Source organism: Scomber japonicus, chromosome 24 (genome assembly GCF_027409825.1).
Source record: "Scomber japonicus isolate fScoJap1 chromosome 24, fScoJap1.pri, whole genome shotgun sequence".
Lineage (NCBI taxonomy): Eukaryota > Metazoa > Chordata > Actinopteri > Scombriformes > Scombridae > Scomber > Scomber japonicus.
The window spans coordinates 8,914,847-8,940,762 of record NC_070601.1 but is presented as its reverse complement, the minus strand read 5'-3'; the positions used below and the strand labels follow the sequence as shown (position 1 = coordinate 8,940,762).

Sequence of the window (25,916 nt, the reverse complement as noted above, 5' to 3'; positions counted from 1 at the left end):
CTTATAAAATATCTGCAATGTCAAATTTAAAAAAAATCTTAAATCATACATTGCGATAAAATGTTTGTGAGCTGGCAGTGTTCTTCTGCTCTGCCTTTTGCTGATGCATTGCAAAATTACTTCATGCATGTACATCCTCGTGTGTGTGCACGATCCAAACAAATTCACTGGAAAAACCTTGATCCTTTATGCCACTTGATATCAAAAATGCCACAGAGTACCTTTTAAGTAGTTTTGGCTTGGTTAAGTTTTTAGTCAGGGATCAACTTTTGACCCTGCATATCGGCACTGCTTCAGATTAGTGTGTCGGTCTGAAAAGGGTATTAGTGTAATGTGATGTCAAGTGATGAAAAACTTAAAAGTGTACCGCTGAGCCCTTGCCACCTTAATCTGACCCCGTTTTAAACCAGAGAGACAACCTCACCTCAAAATCTCACCGAGAGCTAAAGCTGGATCTCATGAGGATAATAACACAAACACAGACTCACGCAAGGCAGACATCCCTTCTCTATTCACAGAGTTAACAGTTTACTCTGTGCAAACAGGAATGCTTTGCTCCCCCCACCTCCTCATCTCACACACACACACACACACCCCTTTACCCCCCCCCCCCACCACCACCACCACCACCTCCCTGCACACAGTCTGGTCAGCGTGCCACTGTGTGCCGATGTGTAACAAGTTCTCTCCCTCTCTCTGTTTCTCTTGTTTCTCTTACCTCATTTCTTTCTCTCTCTCACCATGTGAAGCATTGGGATCTGTGCCACTCGTTTGCCTCCTGAATCAGTTTGGTGATGGTCAACAAGTAAGTTTATTTTCCTGTATATTTGTGTGTGTGTGTGTGTGTGTGTGTGTGTGTGTGTGTGTGTGTGTGTGTGTGTGTGTGTGTGTGTGTGTGTGTGTGTGTGTGTGTGTGTGTGTATGTGTGTGTGTGTGTGTGTGTGTGTGTGTGTATCTATATACATATCCCATGTGGAAGTTGACTGTTTCAGTGCAATTACTTATTCTTTTGTGTTATCCTTTTTTTGTCTTTATGTCTAACTTGCCTGCTTTTTGTGCCTGTTTTTCTTCCAGTTTGTCTTTTTCCTCACAGCACGCAAATTTCTCCTTTAATGCTCTATAATGTGACCCTCGAGGCTCGACCTCTCCCTCCTCCCTTTTCACTCTCATCCTCTGCCTATATCACTCTGTGTCTGACTTGGGAGATTGATGTAGCGTGCAGAGACATTGTGTTAACATTGGTGGCTGTGGTTTTGGGAGGGGGGGGGGGGGGGTCAGGTAATGAATGGTGGATATTTCCTTTGTTCTGTGTGAGGCATGAGTGCTGAAATTGTCATGAGGATGGTGTAGGGGAGAAAAACAGAGGGGAGACAGAGAAGGATGAGAAAAAAGTAGAGACAAGCCTCCCAACCATGGATCAATACTGTAGCCTCGGTCTGGATTGTAAAATTATGTCTGAATGTGTGGCTTTTTTTTTGCCTAACCATTAAATAGATGAGCAATTGATGGTTTGTCCAGCAGGAGCCATATGTTGCACAGATTTTAACCTCAAGCAATGTTTAACATTTCCTTTTTCCCCTTTTCTAAATCGAGGCTTCTTGGGATCCTAATATGTTTTGATCAGAAGCAGCTGGTAGCTGACAATTTGTATGTGAAAATTATAATCACCCTCTCCTTTTTGCCACAAGAAATAATTGCCAACAACAGGGCTGGCACCCCTCTTAGTTGATTACATGACTAATTGGATCTTGGTTGAGTTTTAAGTCTTAAGTTGATTAATCATTTGTGTGGTATTTTTATAGAATGAGCTATTAATCATGGCAGAAAATAATGGCCATATATCTGGCATCATAATCTTCACAAATGTGCTTTGTGTGATTGTAATAAGGACTAGATGCAATGAAATCCTTCTCCATGAGAGCAGCATCAATTAGATGTAATAATTTAGTCATTAGTCATTTATTTCTTTAGCCAAAGACAGTCTTTGTTGGCACCTGTACCTTTTTGTACTGGCCAGCCATGAAAAAACATTTAAATATTCATTGAAGAATAAATACAAGGGGAGCTTTGGCACACAAATGATAAACACATACTGAAATTATCTCAAAGTCTCATTTCTATTGTGCTACTTACTATTAAAATTACATGCACTTCAAGATAATAGCTTGAGTATTTTCCCTCCATTTGCAGGAGCCCTACAAGGGTGACAGTGTTGTATAAACAGTGTTAATTACAACTTAATGAAAGTTAAAACACCTTAGCAAGGCTGACTGTGTTATTTCTTTAAGATTTTGCCAGATGTTAGTCACACATGTCTGTGGACAATCATGACTCAAGGATGCTGTCTGAGCATGAGAGTTCAGTCTGCACTAGTTTGGCAAGTTGTCATGGAGTCATCAGAGCATCAGTCACACAACAACAGGTGGTCATACAGGGGGTAGATTGTTACCCCTGCTGGTTTTTGGCGTGGTGTATGATCATGGTATCATTGTATTCTGGATACTTGTTTGTCTACAGATGTCTGTTCAGTATGTGAGGGAATGTAAGCATCAGGTAAGACATTTTAGAAGTGTGGATTTGACTGTGTGTGGTTTGATAATATACGCACTATATTTGTTTCTCAGTTCACAGACAGTTGTCATACATGAGTGCATCTAGTCCTTTTGCACAAGCTTTCTTTTGTGTGGAGATAGTCAGTTGGTGAATGCACTTTGGCAAAAAAAAACTTTCTTCCACATTAAGCAGCATTTTAGAATCAGTATAGAGCCTTATGCATTGATTACAGCTACTGCCACAGATTAAAACATAACACATAATTCCTAACTATTCAAATTTTGGATGAATACTAAGTTTGTTTATATTTGCATCTGTCAAATTTAAGATAATTATAACTTAAAGCTGCATTAATCAGTGAACCATCTTGCTTACAAGTTAGCAAACTACTCTACTCACACTTCTTCATGCTTTATTATATATTTATTGTATATTTTGGAACTGCAAAGGTGGTGATAATTCTCTGTGGGTCTGTCTGTATGAGTTATCTCTTTCATCTTCTTATATATGGTGTTTTATGTTCATGTACTGTAAAAAAGAAAAAAAAAGAAAAAAAGGATTAGTGCAGCTTTAAGTACTTCAAAAAGCAGGATGTTAACATATAGATTTGTTCTAAAGGCAAGAAAACTCTGTTATAATGATCGAAACTTGGAAATAAATGTACCTTATGACACTCCTTATTTTAAGTTTGAGACAACTGTACTCTCTTTTTCTTATCACGTTCTTTGTGTATTGATTCATGTTGAGAATGGGCGGGCAGAACAGCAATTTTTAGTTATGTCTACTGACTGAAGGGGGAGAAAGTGGGAAAAACTTTGATAGTGAAGGATTTCAAGAGAGAATGCAGAGGTATGCATTTGGCCACACGCCCTAGTTGTGCTGTTTATTCAAAACAGCAACAGAAATGGAGTTCATGATACGAGAACAGAGGGAGACAGAGAGGAGAGTGAGAGAGAGGGGAGATAGGAAGAGAGGGATCAGTGCAGCTGTGTGCCTCTTTAGGATTCCTGCTATCTACCTCCTCTTGCTGAGGCCAAACCGGCATCATTAGGTTTGGCAAATTACCCGAACGGCCATTGTGGCGCAGCCATGGCACGTTAGTGTGTCTTTTTAACTGTGGCTAAACTCAGTCTATTCACTTGTAAAAGAGAGAAGCCATTGGCAGATAGTTGGCAGGTTGCACAGAGAGGCCATTCACCCCGGTAGGAAGGAGCTGAGAACACTGCCTCGGAAATGGTCCTCCCTGAATATTTTGATGGAGAGTCTTTGGATTCCCTCTCAGTGTCCATTTGCTCTAACTGACAAATCTCCATGAACTGACTTCATTGGTAATTAATATCACTCTCTCCAGGTGAAGGCTAAAGTGGAAGCTGCTACTATGTTAGTCAGAGAGGAAGGACAGAGATTTTCTGGTGGGGATTTGCTTTTGATAGCAGCAGTTGTTTTGTGAGCTTGTTTTATTAAGGAAGGAATTTGGAGTTTGGAATCCCAGGTTTTTGGGTGTAGGGAGGTAGGGGTTGGGGTCAGTGTTTCTTTTTAATGATATTTGGATGGAGTCCAAGTACTTGGGTGGAGAGTACTTGGACGCAGATATACGAGGGTCACACACCAGGCTAACCTTTTATTTTTGATGCCATTGAGGAACAAATTACAGCCGTTCTGAATGAAGAAATAATTACTTGTAATTAATTTCCCTGTCATATATCACCTCGGTGAAGGGGATTTGTCTGGATTTTAATGAAGCTGCACTTAACACACACACCCAGTATCTCAGCATGCTCATTTTGTAGCCTGTGTAATCCCGCTCGAAGTGCTGTTAAGCATTTTCAAGGTCTTTGTGTAACTTTTGTAGTCAGATCACGACATATAATTCACTATAATAGCTGTTTTGTAAGAAACGACCAAAGTGGTTTTACTGATCCTGAAAGAAAAAGAAATAGCACCTTCACAGTGTCAGTATGGCTGCCCCTGTCTGTGCATTCAAGAATAGTAACCTTCTTGTCGCATCGGCCACAAAAGAGGTTCCTTCATGCTTTACTCTGTTCTCCATCGAATCAGCTCATTCATATATAAGCAGTAGGTTGAAGATATCCCAGTGAGACACACCATGGGAGGGCCATCCCTCTGGCTTCTGTAAAGACTGAAATGTTCTACTGCTTTAGTTTGTCTGAAGACAAAGCCAGAGGGCTTGAATAGAAAGTTCTTGAAATAAAGAAGAGAGGCTCACTAAAAATACACAAGTGCCATGTTACTTTAATTTTGTATGCATGCTTTAAAATCCTCCCAGGAGTGGTGACTGTGACGATTAGTGGGATGCAAGGTTTGGTTCATAGCTTTGATGCATTGCCTATAAACTTTGCAAATTCAGCTTTATCAGTGTTCTCAAAGATGAGCTCTGGCTTCAGCACTACTCAATATGAAGTGGCTTGAAGCAAAACTCTCTTTCAACTCTCTTAAAAAAAAAGAAAGATGTAATATCTTCAAGAAATGTCGGTTTGCAGACAAAACAAGCAACTAGGAGGTTTTCAACTTTTTCTCTCAAAGTCTAATTACTGGCTACGTTTGGTCCTGTGAAAGAAAAAATGGAGAGCCTGAAAAAACCACTGCAGTGTGTAAACTTTGTGCAGCCATGATGGAGCGCTCCAGGAACACAACTACTCTGTCCAAACACTTGTAAATGTGCCATAATAATATTTACACTGAAGCATAAACTATGACGGCTGCAACTAGCTTCTAACTTGTTAAGACAGATGCTTTGGGGCGCTATGGAGGATATATCTGATTCTGCACAATTGAATCTTATTCACAATTGAAGGGATCCTTAACTCTCAAATGTCATCTAGTATTTGTTGAACTATAATCTGGATTGTGAGAAAATATCCAGGCAATTTAATAAACAGATTGAAAAAATGCCATATAATGCATGTTCCAGTGTTTGCCTTTTCACCATACAGGGTGAGTATATGGTTTAAAAGGAAGGAACTGCAACAAATCAAGCAATAGTAATAAATGTCAAAGTAAAATGAAAGGCCAGGTCAACACCCCATATGTGGACATATATTGTGTGAAGAAGATGAGTGTGCAGAAATGGTGCAGTGAGCAGGTTTCGTTGCAGAGTTAGTTTGAGTTGAAAGTGATAGAAAACAGATCTTTCCCCCAACACAGCTTATTTTCGGTTTCAGAGTCAGTTGGCTGCTGTTTCTGGAGATCAGAAGTCTGTGAATACCTTGGGCATTGTAACCTTTACTCCAGTTGTGTCTGTTCCCAAAAGTGCAAGTGCATATCGTTAAATTCACTCAAAACCAATTTAATTTGAGTCTCCACATGAGCCAGAAGTAAATGCATCTATATATCAACTTAAGCATCCAAACATACATATATATATATATATAATTCCAGTTCAACTCAACAGGCTGCAGTATGATGATAGGGTGCAATGTTTCATTAATTGTGCAAACATTTTCCAAAGGAATTCTAGACATCCCATCATGTATACAAATACTCCCTCCAGTGCTATGAGAGGGGGCAAGGCATGGTGTGAACATCGTATTTTGAATCACCTTTTTGGGTCAAGAAAAAACTCCAGTCCTTCCAAATCGGCCACTTTCTTTACCACTAAATTCCTGCAAGTAGAAACTATTTTAACAATTGCATTTACCTTTTTTTTTTTAAAGAGTGAAGATAACAATTGTCAAGGCTATAGTACCATTTTATGACACCATGGATGTTGATAAAGATATAAAAGTTTTACTCCTCTGACAGCTGTTAACCTGTGTGCTCAAGATTGAGGTTTTTCTGCAGGAAAATAAAGTGATCAAGTACAGTGCACCTCTTCATGTGTTAACAGTGCTACAGACTTTAAGCACCAACATTTGTTATGCAGTCTGTATTTTCTGTGAGCAAGGTGACACAGTCCACGTGATGTTTGAGTGAGCTCTCACAAAAACACAAGTAAGCTTATATTGAGGGAGAAAACTCGAGGCACACAGCTGCATTGGATAAAAAGGATAAAGTACACACCTGTCAAATTTTTGTTTATTGATACAGTGAAACTTAACTTTATGCACTGTGGCACAGTGGTTTGTGCTATCAACTAACAGCACGGAGGTCCTGGGTTAAAAATCTTGGCTGTGTTCCTCTCTGTCAGGAGGTCACATGTTCACTCCGTGTTCCTGTGATTTTCCTCCCACAATCCAAACAGGTCACATGAATCGGAGGCTCTGTACTTCTAATCTCTTCACAGGTTGTTAAGGCTTTATAGTGTTTTTCCAGCACAGGCAGCTACACGAATGAATGAATGTTCTGACACGCTCACAGCTCCAAGAAAACACGGCTTGTGGTTTGAATGTTTGCCACTTTTACTTCCTATTTTCCAATCAAAGCTCCCAGATCTGGAATATCTTACATCTCACTGGTCAAACTTGGCAGCAAAATGTGTTAAGCTGTTCCAAAAGTCTACAAAACTCATTGACACATTGTGATGTGATCATTTAAGCCACATTTGGAAGCATTAAAGGAACTCTTGTCAAACTTTGTATAGCCAACTAATGCAGTTAGTTGATTAACTGATTAATTTGTTAATTCAGTAGTTAATAGTGCTAATCATTTGATAGTTTGTCATTTATAAAGCACAAATACAAAAAAAATGCTCACTCCAGATTCCTTAATGTACTTATTTTCTGTTTTATCATTCAAAAAGGAGATTGTTCAGGGATTTTTAACAGCTGGTTAGACAAAACAAGCAAGTAGTTGTTGGACTATTGATAGACACTGATAAATCAAATAATTCACTTATAGGAAGTCAAAAACAACATTTAGCTAGTGTGTTAGCGTGCTCAAATTAGCTAATTAGCAATAAAACACTTGATATTTGGCATAGACTGTAAAAAATAATGGATGTAGCCACTGTGACACAATGGGTTTGTGGACCCCTGTCTTGAAGCCTCGAGTTTGCATTTGCATTTTGACCATCGCCATCTTGGATTTTTAGAGCCAGAAGTGAACATATTGGGACGAGAGAGTGGAGATGACCCTGACTCTAGCTGCTAGTGTGATTAGCATGGTGGATATACAGTCTATGGTTAATTGTGATAATGCCAATGCTAATTTTTGCAAGCTTTAAGCCTTAAAAAAATTGTATGGTTGAATTATATAAAAATCCACTCCCAAATAGTTGTCATTAACGGGTAAATTAGCTACATAGACTAAAACATGTTTATTTCTGCTGTAAAGTTGGGCTTTTTAACATAGGGGTCTGTGTAGATTGACTCACTTTCGGAGCCTGTCTCAAGTGGCCATTTGAGTAACTTTTTTTGGCACTTACATTTGCTTCATTTTTCAGACCCGGAGGCTACCACTTGGTATTTATAGTCATGAACTAGAGTACTGGACACATTTAAACTTTGACTGCGTGGTAGTGCTTGAACAAGTTAGGGCAGCAGGTATCTGTATGCACTTTCAGTGCAATTAATATAATCTCAATTACTCTAATTGAACATTGATTTTCTGTTTGTTTGGGAGGCACTGATAAACTGTTTTGTTATTTAGGTTACAGGACTTGTTCAAATAAGACCTTTATCTTTAGCTTTGACAGAGTGAGTATATGCATCCGTACATTTCCTAGTCCCGCTGAAGAATCTGAGTGATGTCTGCTGCTGCCCCTCTCTCATTGTACTGGGCAGACAAATCCCAGAACATTAGGCCTCTCACGGGCCAGCCTTTACACGATGAGAAGAGCACAGCCACATAACAAAAGGGAGGCCAGCGGTGGAGGCTCTGTTCATGTCGCTTCATTAGGCAGCAATGTTAGACCCAGCAGGTTGAAAAACCTCTGCCTCTACACACATTGAGTCCTCCCGGTGAGCAGTAGACAGACAGACATTCACTGCTTCTGTTCTCCTGATCTCCCAGCAGCTACAAGGACACTGCTTTTAGGTTTACAAGAAAGTTTGGTTGGAGTAAAAGAAGCTGCTACAAAAGAATGACAAATATACTGACCTGTAAGAACATTAGTATTTTGGTCAATAAATGCAAATAAGTGTAATGGAGTACGTGATTATATTTCAGCGCCAACAATTTGTAGTCAAGTATGCACTATAGTCCCACTTCTCTACAACCTTTTCTCTAAGGTTTTTAAATGTGAAAGTAATTTAAAATATCATTGTTAAAGGTCAATCTCAGCTGAAAGTTCAACTTTTGACACTTCTTTCAGCTCTTTTTCTTCAACTGTTAGTTTTATTGTACTTACAGCACTTACATACAAATTGATAATTTACCTGCCTATAAGGCTTAAACCTAAAACTGAAATGTTTTCAGTGATTATAATTCAACTGTTTCTTTTTTTCTAGTTTATCTTTGAATTCTTAACGTTATAATACAAAGTGTGTCCTAGCCCAGCTTATTGTTCTCTAAGACCTTTTCTCCAAGGGTTTGAAGATTGAGAATTGTTTAAAATGTCTGTATTGGTTCGTTCACAACTATAGTATATTGCATAATGTTCACGTGCTTTTCCTCCCGAGAAAAAGATGTGAACGCACATGTGCAACATGTCCTTTTGACCTCGATGCTCACACACTACAGTGAAAAAGAGCTCAATTTATCTGCTGTTGATCAGTTTTAACACAGCCTTCTACCCCTGTGTCTAGTTTCTCTAATCATCATCACCACCAGATCGTCATCTTTGAGCAGATGTGATGTACATAAATGGATTTTGATGTTGACACAAAGACCCTTCATGTGGCTCGCAGTTCAAAGTTCACACCCCCTGTTTGGCTCTGGGCCCAAACTAGTCTTTGAATGGGTCTCCTCAGTCATGAAGAGCTCTGTTGATGGCACCCTTGGTTTCAGAGTCAGCTTTAGAAAGATTGGCGGCTCTGGCCTTTTGAGATGAATTAGCCATGACCGAGTCCCGCTGACAGAGAGGGGCTGGACACCCAGAGCAGACAGACAGAGCCAGCAGAGGGACCACTAGGTCGGGCGACTGGCAAAACTAATTTAGATGGATGGACAGGCGGGCAGAGAGCGAGGAAGGGTGTGCAACTGAAAAGTAGAGTTGAATGAATATGGATTTCCAAAGATGAATGCTTTTTGTTAAAAAGGGTTTGAATCCAAATTATGATACATTTCTCGGGGTCACAAGTGCTATAGAAGCAATCATCTTCCCCTGCTACTGATGATTTATGTGTCTGTTGTGAAACTGGTTCTTACTTTTCATCATTTTAAGTCACAAAACTGATTTTCTTTAACTTTTTTTAGAGAAATTGGCATCCCTGGTGTTTAATTCTGACTGGATATGTGCTCAGATTGACCGATGTGTCCTCTGTTCCTACAGGTGTTTCCTGTGGACCTGATCGAAGACTGGATGTGGTTGTAACTATGGTTACATCAGGGTGGGGGGCGCGGGCCCTCTCCCCTTGTGGCCTTGTGCTGGTCATCTATTCATCTCTGTGTTTGTCCCAGCAGTCTCACATCAAACCTGCAGACTGCAACAGAAAAGAACATCCTGTCGTCTCGTATCAAGGTGAGTGCATCAATACGGTCAATGTCAGTTTATGTCAGCTACACAGCTACACCATCAATCTGTCCATCCATCCATCCATCCATCCATTCATGTATAGAGATGGAGAGAATAAATTAATTAATATGCCAGCATGCCCATTAATATTAACGACTTCTGTGTCACGGCCTTATAGCAAGACGATTAACTTCTGGTCATAATATGATGGGATGTTTCATGATGGAGAAGTACTAAACTACATATCAAACTATATATTTCAATCATTTTTTATTAGTCTTAATGAGAGAAAGAAAGTGAAGTGGAGAGAAGAAATAAGAACCAACATGTGATAGATTTGAATGTCTTTAAGAGCTATTTGAAGGCTTCTTGTGCTTGATCTAAATAGCTGAGCATGAAGAGGAGAAAACAGGAATAAACAAATGAGAATGAGCTCCACCCGTGATAAATCTTGTGATGAATTATCTCGTTATCTTGAGGAATCGGCCTTTTTGTTTTCTCGAGATAATGAGATAAATTAACTTGTGATCTCAAACTAACGGTATTAAAAAAAATAATTGCAACCACGGCTGTTCTCAGCTTGTTTTTTTTATCAGTAATATCATTTGAAATAATCTGCTCATAAATGGATATCATTGAAATTTGAAATTGATGGATTGATATTTGATTTATTGAACCACATAAACTCCTCATTCCTTTGTGTGGAAAAGGTATGGTTGGATCACAAAAACCTCCTGATTATAAGTAATGTAAAAGAAGTCCACAAGATAATGGATGTATGATATAAATAAGACTGTGCACACAAGCAGCAGATGGCATCTTACCTATTGTGGCACCATCACAATTTCAGTGTAGCAGGGAAATTAAAAGAGTTTCTTGATGCTGACAAACATTAGGTGGATGCAATTCAGTTTCCACATATAATTCCTCTGCAATTCGCTAGTGTTGCGTGCACATCTCCTGTACAGTACGAGGCTTTGTTTGCTAAATGAGAGTCTCACTTTCTAATTCCACACAGTTAACACAGGAGGTCAGAGGATGCGTAATTAGGACAAGACTGCTGCTGGAAAACATGCAATGGTCTTTCATCACTTCATTTTCTCCTGCTGAGCTGTAGGAATAATGTTTGCGAATATGAATGTGTGCTGGACCGTCTGTGAGTTTACAGGCCATTATGTACACAGGCGAATGCACAAAAACAATTTGGAGTTTATGGCTCCCTCTGAAAAGCACTGTTGTTCAAGTGATGGTTTATGTTGTGGAACTGAGGCATGACAAGAATGATGGTATCGTTTCAAATAACCGTCTGGACTCAGCGGTTGTTCTTAACCTGTCAAAATGTTGCTTCACATTTTATGGGAGATAAATAAAGGATATTACAAAGCATGAGGGTTGTTTTTTATATTGGTCTGATGTCAAAAGCTCTGCACAAATCTGCATTAAAGCTCTTTATGCATCATGGCTCACTTGCATTGAGTTATAGGTGCGAATATTATAACTGTGCTTGACAATACTTGAAGCCATTTAGTACGCTGAGATGTAACAGTTTAAATAAAATTAATATATCCTCTGAATGTTGTGTCTGCAGTATGGCCTCATTAAATGCTCCTCTTTGGCCGACTAATATCTGTGAAAGAGGCTTTGATGATGTTATTTTGACTGGGTGTCAGCTTCCATTCAGCTCAAAGTGTTTGCCTGCTAAACCGTGCCGTTATTATACTGGAAACATTTGTCCCACCAGTTAATGTCCAATTGAAGCAACCAGTGTTCATTTAGGTGAGGCGCCAGTAATTTGCTCTTAAAACTTGTAGAAAGGATTGATTTGTTGCACTTTGTTGCATGTGTTTTTTGTTCACAAGTAAAACTAATGGAAAAGAGCAGCAGTGGTTTTTGTTTAGTGTTCAGTTTCTTTTAGCTGACATCCTGCCAGGGTGGAGATTTTAAATCAAGTCTAATTAATTTGAACAAAAAAAATGGGACTTCTGATTTTGCAAACACACACAAAAAAAATCACATTAATATGAAGCCAAGTTCAACCAGCTGTACTCTTCCGTTCACACCAAAAACCTCATGAAAATCAAACAAAAAATGAGCATCAATCCCTTCAGTTAAACTTGAAACTGCTACTAATCAAATACTAACATCTGTCTCTTTATATCTATAAATGATTGTTCATTCTTGCCACTAAAAATTCAGCATTGCTTATATCAGGTTAGATAAGCCTCTTCTGAATTTAACTAAACTTCTCAGATCCTGCAGTGTTTTACCTTCAGACTCATTAAACTTATATCATATTTTGACAGTGTTTAGTTAATTAGTCATTAATCAACTAGTTGATAAACAGAAAGTTAATCAGCAACTATTTTGATAAGATTAATTGTTTTAATTTCAGCTTCTCCAGCTCAAGGATTTACATATATTCTTTGTTTCATATCAGTATAAATCTGTACATTTTGAGGGGGTTGGACTGTTGGTCAGACAAAATAAGTATAATAATGTCCTGGCTCCAGAAAGTATGGCATGACAAACCCAGTTTTAAGCTCTAAAACATTGTCACAGAACAGGAAAAAGAAAGGAAAATACTGATTATTCATTCACATGCAGGCAGACCTCCTGACTAATTATATTCTGCGCCCCAATTTTTTAAGCCAAATCTATACCCTTAGGCTGTAAAGTTTTGAATCCTGGGACTGAGCCTCCTTTCTGGCATCAGATTCAAAGGCTCATAGGAGTTTGTGGAGCTGTCACACCACTGGATCAGGTGATTCACTGGAGAGAAATGTGGCACATTAGTCAAAAAACAGGGGGCTTAACTGAGGCTGGAGCTGTGAGCCAGGTACCATTTGGTGGAGGAGGATTCCCACGCAAACACTGGATAATATTTATTTTCCCTTTTTCTTTCTCTCCTCATCTCTTGTTTTTCTGTCTATCTCATATCATGGCCCTGCGTTTTTTCCCCCTCATCCTCTGGTTCTTTCTCTATCCAGCGTTGAGGCCATGGATGTCAGAGTTCTCCCAACCAGGAGTGAAGGATTTTTCCCAGCTGGCTCTGGATCTGAGTAGAAACCAACTTGTTGTAGGAGCAAGGTGACAACACTCAAACAGCATCCAGTCAACATTTGTTGCTAGCATACAGTGATGCATGTAAAGAATGTAACAGTTAAGAAAATGAGATAAAATACAGAAAGACAGAGATCATATATTAACTTTTCTTCATGCATGACAACATTATAAAAAATAGCCAAATACATAGAGAGCATAACTAGCCTGTGAAACCACCTGCTGCTTTAACTGCAACTTGAAAAATCTCTTTTACAGAAACTTTCTCTTCAGACTGAGTTTGAGCAACGCCTCCCTTATACAGGTAAGAGATAGCCAAGCCAAATACTATGTTAACCTAGAGTGAACCTACATGTTTAAATGGAATAATATGAAACCTTTGGGAGGAAAGTGCCTCACCCTCATGTCACCCAGGTGTACAAGAACAAACAAAAAAATATCACTCCATTGTGCTTCTAGAGGTCAAACACTCTTTTTCCAATTTACATATGTGTTTTTTCCTGTTAATATTCACCAAATGCTCTCAAGAAGGCTCTGTGCCAAATGAATGTGAAATGTTAGTACTTTATCCTCCTTGACTAAGAAACGTGAGATGTTTTTGGAACATGTTTACTGGATTAGATTCCTAAAAACAATGTCTGTTTTTTCCCCCTCAGGCAACAGAATGGGCACCGGATGAAGACACCAGGCGTTCTTGCCAGAGCAAGGGGAAGTCAGAGGTAATGTTCTTTTCAAAATGTATTGATTAATTGGCAAACTGAAACAGCTTTTTATATTTTATCAATGAAGGAACATTAATTCTCATGAATCTCTATAACTGACTTGGGGTACATTTATCTGCAGGAGGAATGTCAAAACTATGTCAGGGTTTTGTTAATGAGTGGAAGGATGCTCTTCACGTGCGGGACCAACGCTTTCACACCCGTCTGTATAACTAGGCAGGTAAGTACAAATGATTGTTCCATTAACTGTCTTGTCAACTGAGCCCTAAAAGGATGCTTTTCTTTGTAATTTATGCTAACGAGAAAGTGGTTTTGGTGACTTTTGGTGGCTAACTTTTTGCATAAGCTCTATATATTTTTCTTAAAATGTATCATACTGTCCTGATAAACCAAATAAAAGTTTTGTATTTATTATGCATTCAATTATATATTATATTTACACCCCTTTTCATTCTTTCTGTCAGATTGGTAATTTAAGTCACGTTTTGGACACAGTGAACGGTGCTGCTCGATGTCCCTATGACCCCCGCCACAACTCCACTGCCATGGTAACGGAGAAGGGTGAGTTGTATGCCGCTACAGTGATCGACTTCTCAGGACGTGACCCTGTCATCTACAGGAGCCTGGGGAACATGCCACCACTGCGCACCGCCCAATACAACTCCAAATGGCTCAACGGTAAACAGAGCACCACACTGGTTTATCTTTACCATTGAACTTTTCTGCCTTGTATTGATCCCAGGATCGTTTCTTCTCTCCCCCCATGTGTCCTTCAGAGCCTCATTTTGTGTCTGTTTATGAGATTGGTCGGTTTGCGTACTTCTTCCTGCGGGAAACTGCTGTTGAAAACGATTGTGGGAAGATGGTGTTCTCTCGTGTGGCCCGGGTGTGTAAGAATGATATGGGTGGTCGTTTCCTTTTGGAGGACACATGGACCACCTTCATGAAGGCTCGACTCAACTGCTCCCGTTCAGGAGAAATCCCGTTCTACTACAACGAGCTGCAGAGCACTTTCTATTTACCAGAGCAGGACCTGATCTATGGCATCTTCACCACCAATGTGTGAGTGACCTTTTATTAATAACATAATTGTTGGTAGTTTATCTTAGACCAAGTTTTATAGCAAAATTCCTCCAAGATCTGACTGATTAAATCCTCCCCATCTCCCTTAGCAACAGCATATCAGCTTCTGCTGTCTGTGCCTTCAACCTGAGCTCCATCACCCAGGCCTTCAATGGACCTTTCCGCTACCAGGAAAACCCCCGCACTGCCTGGATGTCCACCCCAAATCCCATTCCCAATTTCCAGGTAACTCTGAACATGGACACTTATAAATATGTATACCCACATAGCTGTTTTTCTGTGTGAGACAATCAGTTCTGTCCTTATACAATTTTCAAAACTTTTCTTCAAGGCAAAGAAAATGAATTTCTGATATCCATGAAAAAGTGTAGCTTAGCACACTTCTTAGCTCCATCATGTTTACCTCCTAACAACAACTGAACATCTGATAATCCTCAGTGTGGCACTCTCGAGGAAGGTGGTCCTGGAGGGAACCTGACAGAGCGCAGCCTCCAGGATGCCCAGCGGCTCTTCCTGATGAATGATGTGGTCCAGCCGCTGACCGTCAACCCCCTGCTCACCCAGGACAACCTCCGCCTCTCTAAATTGGTGGTGGACATCGTGCAGGGCAAAGACACCCTCTACCATGTCATGTACATCGGCACTGGTGAGCAAGAGGGGAGAGAGAGCAAAAATGTAAAAGATACAGCTAGTTTCCTGAATAAAAATTAGTTTGTGGATAATTAGTTTGACCATCTTTTTATTCCTGCAACTGACTAATAACTTTTAAAAAGTTACACCAGATTATTTTCAGTCTTCTGTTCTTTTCTCCTTTTTTGGCTTGTCCAATTAGAATATGGCACCATCCTGAAGACACTTTCCACAACCAATAAAAGCCTTCAGGGCTGCTACCTGGAAGAGCTCAGGATCCTCCCTGAAGGGAAACTTGGGCCAATCAAGAGCCTACAAATCCTCCACAGTGACAGGTCTTTGTTTGTGGGGCTTGAAGACCGACTGCTGAAGATCCCATTGGAGCGCTGCTCCAGCTACCCAACTGAACGGTATGATCCCTTTTGACCTCAAGCCTGCGATATCAAATATAATGTCAGCTTTACTAAACTTATGGTTTCTCTTTGTGAAAAGCAAGTGAGACTGACACATAATGAATAGAGAATTTATTGACTTGTTTTGTAATTAAAAAATATAAGTAAACTATTAGTGATAGCTTTTGCACATCCAAATCTACAGTCGATCATTTAGTTGCAGTTTAAATCTGGCAGCATACTCCGTCTGTCAGCTTGCTGCTGCTGGTGGTGAGTGTGCAAATGTACTAGCTCAACTTGAAAATACTTAAAAAGATTTACGAACTGGGTGTCATTAATGAGACAAACACTTGTGGGTGTCCAAGTCTGAAAGGCCCACTATAAATGCTGACAAAGTTGATTACGTTAAAGGCCCTGTTTACTTTCCTTGATGAGAAACTGCTTTTGAACTGCCAGTCCATATTTTGGCAAGGCTCAGACATTACTTAAGCAGGCGAGTAATGAATTTCTTGACAATGAGTGCACTTTTAAACTATGTTGACAAGTTTTTACAGTATAAGTATTTATCAGCTCTGCTACTTGAAACAGAAATGAAGTCCTTTCATACAGACAAAACAACATTATTAACTTAAACACAGAATATTTCATTCTTAGACAATCCTGCTGACTTTTGACTGTAGAGATTTGAAGACTACTAACATTTTTAAAAATGAGTTTGATTCCTAACTCTCTCTGAACTCATTTTAGTCACTGCATGGAAGCTCGGGACCCTTATTGTGGCTGGGATCACAAACAGAAGCGCTGCACAACCATTGAGGAAAGCTCCAACATGAACCAGTGGACCCAAAACATCACACAGTGCCCAGTAAGACACACACATTAACAAAAGCAATTAGTAGAGTGTATTGGTACTATACAATATACTGTACCAAAAACACTTTTAATAGAAGGTTCATGAGATGTTTGTGAGAAATGCCTAAAAACAAGCACCCATCCAATGCCAAGAACATTCATTCATGTACATTCTCCCTCTTAAATCCTCTCTGTAGGTGAGGAACCTGACTCAGGATGGTGGTTTTGGCCCTTGGGCAACATGGCAACCGTGCAACCACGATGACGGCGAGGGCTCCGTCAGCAGCTGTATGTGTCGGTCCCGCTCGTGTGACGGACCTGTGGCCCGGTGCGGCGGGGTTGATTGTAAAGGCCCAACCATCCAAGTGGCAAACTGTTCCAGGTACAGTCTCTTACATAGAGCTCAATACACAGTTTCTTGTGTATTTAGTATGTCAACATTGACCCTTAAATGTAACCAAAACAGACAGAAATCAACAAAGACTAAACTACTTATTTCAGTTTCAATTACCCTAAGCTGCTAATTGTTGATTAATAATTGATTATAAGCAGCTCGAGTCCTGAGACGTGCATCACATGTTCTCCTGGTTTCAGGGATCATACAGTATTTGCATTTCTAGTCTCATATTATGTTCTTCAGGAATGGTGGCTGGACTCCCTGGTCATCATGGGGTCAGTGCAGCAGTAGCTGTGGTATCGGATTCGAAGTGAGGCAACGGACTTGCAACAACCCTTCACCTCGCCACGGCGGCCGAATCTGTGTAGGCCAGGGTCGAGAGGAGAGGTGAGCGAAATGATATGTCATCACTTTATTATGAGTAGAAACCGTACTAGGTGCTGGGAATTGAGGTATTCTTGAATCTTTTAGGCTCCCCAGCCAATAAAAAATATTCTTAAAAGCAGACATATCTTTGTGGCTGATCAATCATTCATTACAGTTCATCAAGATAAAAAACTACATTTTAACACTAAGTGAGGTCTTTGTGTTTCCAGGCTGTGCAATGAGAAAAAGCCATGTCCACTTCCAGTGTTATGGACAGCGTGGGGACCCTGGGCTCACTGCAGTGCTGAGTGTGGAGGAGGGGTCCACTCCAGAACCAGAATCTGTCAGAATGGAAACAGCTGTCCTGGATGTGCCACAGTACTGTACTGCTTGAAAAGCAGATTGATGAATTAATTTATTACAGTAAATGGCCAAGAATATCAACCTGTTTCCACAGTATACTGACATGATATGACATAAACAATGAATCTTATATGACCAATTTATTTAACATTCTTGCTAGATTTATTTAAATAATTCCTACTCCTCTTTAATTATTTTTCTCTATCATGAAGAAATAATTTGCAGATGCTTAAAGAGTAAGTTAACTTCACCTGAAAATGTGTCTCATCTTGGTCAACAAAAAGAATATTTCTATTTTATTTATTTTTTATATTATATATTTTATAACTTATGGCCTTGGGAGATAAAGCAAAACCTGCAGTAGAACAGACAGCTGAGACATAGTGATGAGTTTAGACTTTTCATCTGCAGTAAAGGTGATAGGCCTCATCCATCCCTTTTTTTCAGGAGTATAAAGCCTGTAACCTGGAGGCCTGCCCTGAGGTGCGCCGCAACACCCCCTGGACACCCTGGATGCCAGTCAATGTTAGTCAAGATGGGGCACGGCAAGAGCAGAGATTTAGGTACACCTGTCGGGCACTACTACCCGACCCCCAGAAACTCCAGATGGGCAAAAAGAAGCTGGAGACCCGTTTCTGCCCTAATGATGGGTCTGGAACCTGTCAGACTGACAGTGAGTACTGTGAATTGAGCAGGGATGCACATGAGACCTGTTTGTCATGATTGGAGATTGATAGAGTTCTGATGGAGTCAAAGTAATAATGGGATGATTAATAGGAAAACCACAAAATTACTGGATGCGTAACAAAGAGCTGGACCGACATCTCTGATAAAAATTTTCATGACTTCTATAACTTCTATGAAACGGTCCTGACTGCTCTACAGAACACAAATAATGGTAATGATGTCGATCAATGAGTCCAGACAGTTTCATGAAGAGGAAGAGGCAGATCTGAAGGCTACAGTCTGTCTCCATGTTGTAAAGAAAGTGTCAGATCTGTAATAAGCTGGCAGCAATCGAATGGGTCTTTTGATATTAATATTTCAGAGCTTCAGTCACACTCTCTAATAGCAGTTATAAGATGCTTTCAACTCCACAAAAAAGCCAGAAATTGAGTGATTTGAGTGAATGAAAAATAATCGAAATCATGGTAAGAGCTAGAAGCCTGGAGTCATGTTCTCCTCCAATAAAAGATGAATGATTTCTCTTAAATATCCTGTGATACTTTTTCTAATTCTCCATCCATTTTGGAGTATATGAGGGACTTAACTCGTTCTCACATTCCTCGCCGTAGATTTGTTAGCAAGCTGCAAATGTAGCCATGTTTTTCTCATTTTGTCAGTCACAAGCAGGTGTCCTTGATTGTTACCATAGAGACACAGCTGGTGTGGCGATTACCTGCTAGACTGCAGGTGTATCCATATGCCACCCTAACCTGGGGATAGGGTGGTAAATTAGACTTGTCTAATATACTGTATCTATCTGTCTGGGCTTTAAACAGTGCAGCAGGTGGCATAGCTCTCAGTTTGCCACAGTAAACACAGCTGGTTTCATCAAAATCAGAACGTAGTTAAACTGTGTGTGTGGCCATCAATCAGCAGATTGATTAAACATCATTGAACCGTTATAGGCAAAGCAGATGCCCACTTCCTTCATGCCTTTAGAGATCTGCAGGCTTTTACTTTCTCTCATGTTTAATACAAAAATATTTTTCACTTCGAAATGGGCAAAGCTGACGATGTGAAAATGCCATCTTGTTTTATCCCAAGTTGTGTGGCTGCTTTCGACCTCTCGCCTCTAGAGAAAAAAGTCTGAATGAAGTGTTTCTGCTGGCCTCAGTTGAAGCCTCGGGAAGCACTCCTTATTCATATGTTAATAATTTGTGATTGTGAGAATGTGTATGTGGGTGTATAGAGACAACCAGTTCATTTTTTTTAACATGACCCACATTACACCTCGCTAATTAATGTTTCATAAGAGGTTTCTGTCTGCTGAGTTTGGCAAAAAAAAAGATACAATTCTGCAGTTTTTGTCAGAACTTAAGAGACTGAGCATTTCACTCATTCAGCAGGTTGTGTCAAAAAATGTTGGGATCAACTTTCACTCCTCTCTTTGATTGAAAGTTGTTTCTTTCTCTTTCTCACTGCTCCTGTCAATTACTTATCATGTGAAAGGAACTGATAAAAATCATTACTTGTTAATGGTTCTTTTATTTTCTAGTTTTCTAAGAAAATCATGTTTTCTGTGTTTTTAAGCTCTGGTTGAAGACTTGGTAAAGACAAGTGGCCGAACTCCTTCCCAGCCCCAAGGTGCCCGCTGGGGATCCTGGGAAACATGGTCCAGCTGTTCCCAGCAGTGTTCCAGAGGCTTCCGAACCCGGAAACGTAGCTGCTCCACAGCAGAGGGGAGGACCAACCCAAGTGCCTGCATAGGATCCCCAGTGGAGTATCAGGACTGTAACCCTCAACCGTGCCCAGGTAACAGGGCCATTTTTGCTAGTTTGATCTAATTGCAAAACCAGAATATCTACATTATGTATTACATAAATGACGTTTCTTATGTGTGTGTTCCAGTAAGTGGGGCCTGGTCTTGTTGGGCATCCTGGTCCCAGTGCTCAGCCAGCTGTGGGGGTGGGCATTACCAGCGGACTCGGACTTGCAGCAACCCTCCCCCTACCAATGGAGGTGACATCTGTATAGGCCTGCACACAGAAGAGGCCCTCTGTAATACACATGCCTGTGAAGGTATGACAGCTTATGTAAATCTGTTTTTTTATATAAAATTGTATTATATTATATTCATATCACATCATATCTGCTGATATGCTGAGGACACTCAGCTTTATGTCACATTAAAACATAAAATGGCCAAAAACTGTGACATCTGGCTGCATTTAAGTCTATTTTACCATTAGGTATATGTAATTTCTACACATTTCCTCTAAAATAGATGTTAAACTCAACCCTCAAAAAACATTTTAACCATTTAGTAATTTAATTAAAAAATCAATGTGATTTACTGTTGAGCCTAAACAAAGCTATTCAAATGCTTACTGTTATTTTTCTCAATTTAATTGGATGGATCCCATGGTATTAATAATATAAATAGGCCTAGATAGGATAATTAAGTAATAATTTAGCAGCATGCACCAGCCAAAGCTGCCTTTTTGGTCCAGCCATTGGAGAGCAAAAAGTGGAAATATTCAAATTGACCACATAGTGGTTTTAATTTACTTTTACTAAGATACTTTTAATTTATTTTTCACAAAATTATTATATTTAAATTTGGCCCTCTTTTGTCTTTTAGATATATAATTATAATTATAATGTTTGCATTCTAGTTATTTACATCTATATAATGTTTATACTAACATTTTGTCTGTGTTAAGCACTTTGTAACTTTGGTTTGTGCTGTATAATGTTTATTGTCATTTATCATAATTGTTACACCATAAATGCACTCCATTGATTCAACGTGTCTTCCTAGATCAAATAATGGTGTCTGTATGGACACTGATGGGAAATCTCATCCACACAGCAAGTAGTGAATCAATATTTGTGTTGAGAGGGCAAACAGCATGTTTGTTGGAGCTTGTCCCAGCTTGCTTTGGCTGAAAGTCAGAAAATAAACAGAAAAAACAATGAATGAAATAGCCTTACCACTGACACTAACAATTACTGCAACTTACTTGTATTCCTTTAGTCTTGTAGGTCAGTGGTTCTTAAATTTTTTCATGTGAAGGACCCCTAAAATGACACAAATTAGACCACTGACCCCAAACTGATAAGATTTTGTCCCAGAGTCCTCTATCTGGTAAAATGTTTGCTTTTAGATGTTTCATTACAGAAAGTGTGTGAAACCCATCACCAAAATAGTCATACATTCTCTCACTGTGTTGCTTATGGATGAAATTTTAGGGAAAATAAATGATTTCCCTTTTTATTGGGGATCCCTTGGAAACATAGGAAGCAAATTGGTGTAATCAAATTGTCATCCATTTCACGGTTTTGTTCCATGAACAAAGTAACCACAGCAGGCAAACAAAGAGGCTTAAATGTGACTGTTGACTGATGATGACCGCTGCACTGTGGCCAGCATTTCTCAGCTTGCACACTTGGTGACCAACCACACAGAGTCTCTGGTCAGTCGCTTGGTTTTGTTACTGACTGTTTTGAATGTGCAGTAGACAGAGTTATATATTGTGTATCTCATCACTGCCACCTCTTGCTGCCTTTGTGGGGCAGCCAACATGCAACAATCAGCTGACCCCAATGGAAATAACCACTTTGATTGTGGAAGTTCAAAGACTTCTTCTTAAAATAATCCTATTAAATTCTAGATACATACCCTTTTTTGTAAATTGTGTGGTCTTAAGATATTTAATATTGCTTGGCAGTGATTTGCTGGTGCTACATCTACACTGAAGGAAATTAAACAAGACAATATTAAAGGACACTGAAGCAGGTCCCAAAAATCAGCTACATCTTATTTTTTTATCTATATCAAACATTTATGTCAACCAATCAATTTTTAGCCTTTTTTTTTTTTTTACAGTTTATAGTGCTTCTGTTTAATAGAAGCTAGAAACAATCTGCCTCCTGAATGAAACTTTTTTAATCAGTGGTAAACTGTCTAGTCAATAACCCTAAAACCGTTGTTTGTATGTCCTCATTTTGTTTATTTTTTATTTATTTATTCTCTCAATCTTAAATATCAATTCTTTCTGTCCAATCTTTACTTTGGTCAACAGGTTGGGGGGAGTGGACAGATTGGGGGGATTGTGATGAGGGGGGTCTGCAGCATCGTACTCGTCGCTGTAGTGAGGACCAGGAGGCTGAGGCCAGTCTCTGCCAGGGCAACATCACCCAGTCCAGGCCATGTCAGCCTCATGAGGTGCCAGGTAAGCACATACTTTTACTGTCAGACTACTGGAACAAGGCTGCTAATGTAGTAAAATGCTGCAGACTGTTGCTGATATAAGCTGGAAAAATCCAGTCGGAGTCACACAAAGGTTTAATGAGACACAATGTAATGCTGACACATTCACTCTGTATCTGTAGAAATTAAAATGATGGATTAGTGAAGATGTCAGCATTTTGCCTACCTGGAGAACAGTGGAGCCTTTGAGAGAAATTCACTGGTCTTGTCATTTTTATTGTTTGATCTCTTGGAGCTGTAATGATTTTACTTCACAACACTGATGTTTGTTCTGTCTGTCTGTCTGTCTCCAGTCATTTTACCCGGTCAGGAGGACCAGAACTGTGGAAGTATGTTTTTTCATTCTTTCTCTCGCATTGTTATACTTTGTCCCAAACTCACTCCAACTATATGTGTACTCCTCTATTCCCAACAGAAAATGCACAGGTTTTCATGTTTTGCCATTCATGTTAACATTGAAAGCAAATCTGTAATAATTTGGTTCATTGCAGTCTCAGAGTTCTCCAGAGTTATTATTGCAATGTTACAAAGATGTTGACTTTCTTCTTGGCCTGTTGTGCACCACACAGTTGGTCACATATTTACTTTTGCTTTGCCCCATGTGGTATAGGATTGGCCAAAGTGTGAGGTAATTATTGGCCATTTGATAAAGCTAGATAGAAGCCAGACAGTGACATTAACTCCCTGCATGACGGAGGCTGTTCCTTTCCCAACCTTCTAGTAGCAGGACCACACATGGACAATGAAGTACAGCAATTCTATATCAATTTGTCTTGTCCGGTAATGATATTACTAATGGATAAGCCCCACATTTCTCTCATCATCTCTCTTTGCTGTCTTCCTCTCCCACCCTTCTTGCTATTAGCCTTTACCTTGTTCCAGTTGATAGCTGTGGGTGCAGCCAGTTTCTTTGCAGCAGCCCTGCTGTCAGCACTGGTCTACTCCAACTGCCACCACCTGAACCGACCGTCAGCAGAGTCCGCAGTCATCCACCCCAGCACACCCAACCACCTCACCTACAACAAGCAGGGCAACAGCACGCCAAAGAATGAGAAGTACATCCCCATGGAGTTTAAGGTGGGTTGCTTTAGTTATTTACTTTTGTGCAAATTCTTGGTGCAGTCCATTCATGCTTTGATCTTTACTCTAGATAATGTGACTTTTATCAGAGAGTTTAAGTGGAGGAAGACAAGCAAAAATTGAGGGAGAGACAAACATAATAATGTAACAAAGAACTGAAAGGTGATGCCTTTATTTATTTTTTGCTTTTATCTGAGAAAAACAATGTTGTCTCTACACTACAGACACTAAACAAGAACAATCTCCATGTGAATGATGAGACGTGCAACCACTTCCCGTCCCCACTGGCCTCCAGCAACATGTTCACCACCACCTACTACCCTCCCAGCCTGAGCAAGTACGACTTCCATCCAGATTCCCCCTGCAGGACCTACATGCACAGCTGAGAGAAAGCCTGGCACTAAAAAACAACTAAGCGCTTTTTATTTGACCCAACTCCACCCTGAAGTGTTTCATTATTCAAAACACACAGAATTTGATGGATTTTACAATTGAATCAACATAGTGGTCAACTGATCATGGTAAAGGACACGATAATTTTAACAAAACACCAAGGACAAATTTTAACTTATGTGTTTGTGAAATCTTAAAGAGTTGGTTCATCTAATTACACTTAGCTAATATAAAGATAGATTTGGTTTTATTTACCCAGATTTTGTTTGTGGTGCTCACACCAATGAAAAACAGTTTAATTTCTATATTCCGAGGTAACCAAAACAAAAAAATCCATTTACCTCCAATTCATTGAGAATGTAAGCAAAATCTCAAAGACAGATATCTGCAAATAAAACCAAAATCCCCATGGGGAGGTATTATTAAAGGTAATAAAGAAATCTTTCTTTTTTTAAATTGGGTGAACTGGCCCACTAAGGCTTCAATAGTCATGTAATTTTCATTCCCTTGCTGAGGTTCTTGTCAAAGCTGGCAAGCTAATTGTTTCCCCATATTCTGCAAAATATGGTTGCTTCTTTTTGAGGCAGAAGAAGATATTGTGGTTTAATTAGTCATACAGGCATTGAGCCAGTCGTCAACCAGAAGGTGGTTGACTGCAATTCTTTTTCTTTCACTGAAATGTGACATCTGTGTGCAAACTACAATAACATAGAGAAAAAAGAGGCATGTGGCAGTACGCATCAACCAATGCATAAAGGTATGCAGCAACCATTACCCACTGGAGGAGGAACCATTTCTCCTCTTCACCCACCCTGAGGTGCTCCATTTGTGCTCAGGGCAGCGTGACAACAGGGTACAACCCATAGCTCCAGGGCTTCAACTAGACCTCAGACATTGTATGAACCTGAATTTTCATTGGACTGAGAAGAGACTCATCTTTTGACTGTTTTATTGCATTTTTGTCACGTGACTTCAGAGGACTCAGTAATTCTGCATACTGCTCTGTATATGGCTTGGACACTTGAAGTATGGGTTGCCATTTACAATGAAGAAAGTTTTCTAAATAAAGACTGTGAGTATAAACCAGACAAATGATGTGTTGTGACAAACATTCACACACTTCTTCCTTCACTGTGTGTGAATGGAGCAAAGAAATGAACAGAGACCTGCATATTTCCGGCTTATTTGCTTTAATTTTCATGTATAGCAGAGTTGACAATGGGGAACAAGACTAAAGACATTGTTGACAGGCCTCACTTTGTACTGTACATTGCAGGTTTGCTGACTTTTCTTTCAGCAGATTACATGAATCAGAAATGCTGAAAAAAGTTGAATTTTAAAAACATGGCATTTTTGCTATTTACACCCCTATTTTCTGGATGTTAGTGAATTAAAATGAATGCTCAACAATCACCAAATATACAGTAATACAGCTTTGAACTAAGACGACATTGTGCTTGTATATTTCAGAGCTTGTCACAGCAAATGAACATACCATAAATCAGCCAACTGCAGTGCCATGCAATGAAAAGGTAACTTTGATTAAAAAAAAGGAACTCGTCAATATGTGATG

The 25,916-nt window shown here is 39.6% G+C and overlaps 1 protein-coding gene across 1 annotated transcript; it reads left to right on the top strand.

Annotated features, from left to right (window-relative positions):
- The first annotated feature begins 668 nt into the window (after positions 1 to 668).
- Positions 669 to 24,402, top strand: LOC128354150 (semaphorin-5B-like). Its single transcript, XM_053314410.1, has 22 exons — positions 669 to 805; positions 9,884 to 10,072; positions 13,054 to 13,153; positions 13,385 to 13,430; positions 13,783 to 13,845; positions 13,970 to 14,068; positions 14,313 to 14,526; positions 14,625 to 14,910; positions 15,021 to 15,156; positions 15,370 to 15,577; positions 15,764 to 15,971; positions 16,701 to 16,818; positions 17,003 to 17,187; positions 17,446 to 17,589; positions 17,799 to 17,946; positions 18,379 to 18,604; positions 20,188 to 20,409; positions 20,506 to 20,676; positions 22,683 to 22,832; positions 23,164 to 23,199; positions 23,736 to 23,947; positions 24,175 to 24,402. The coding sequence occupies exons 2-22, from the start codon at positions 9,928 to 9,930 to the stop codon at positions 24,334 to 24,336; spliced, it is 3,279 nt and encodes a 1,092-aa protein (XP_053170385.1). The 5' UTR covers positions 669 to 805; positions 9,884 to 9,927; the 3' UTR covers positions 24,337 to 24,402.
- The last annotated feature ends 1,514 nt before the right edge of the window (positions 24,403 to 25,916 follow it).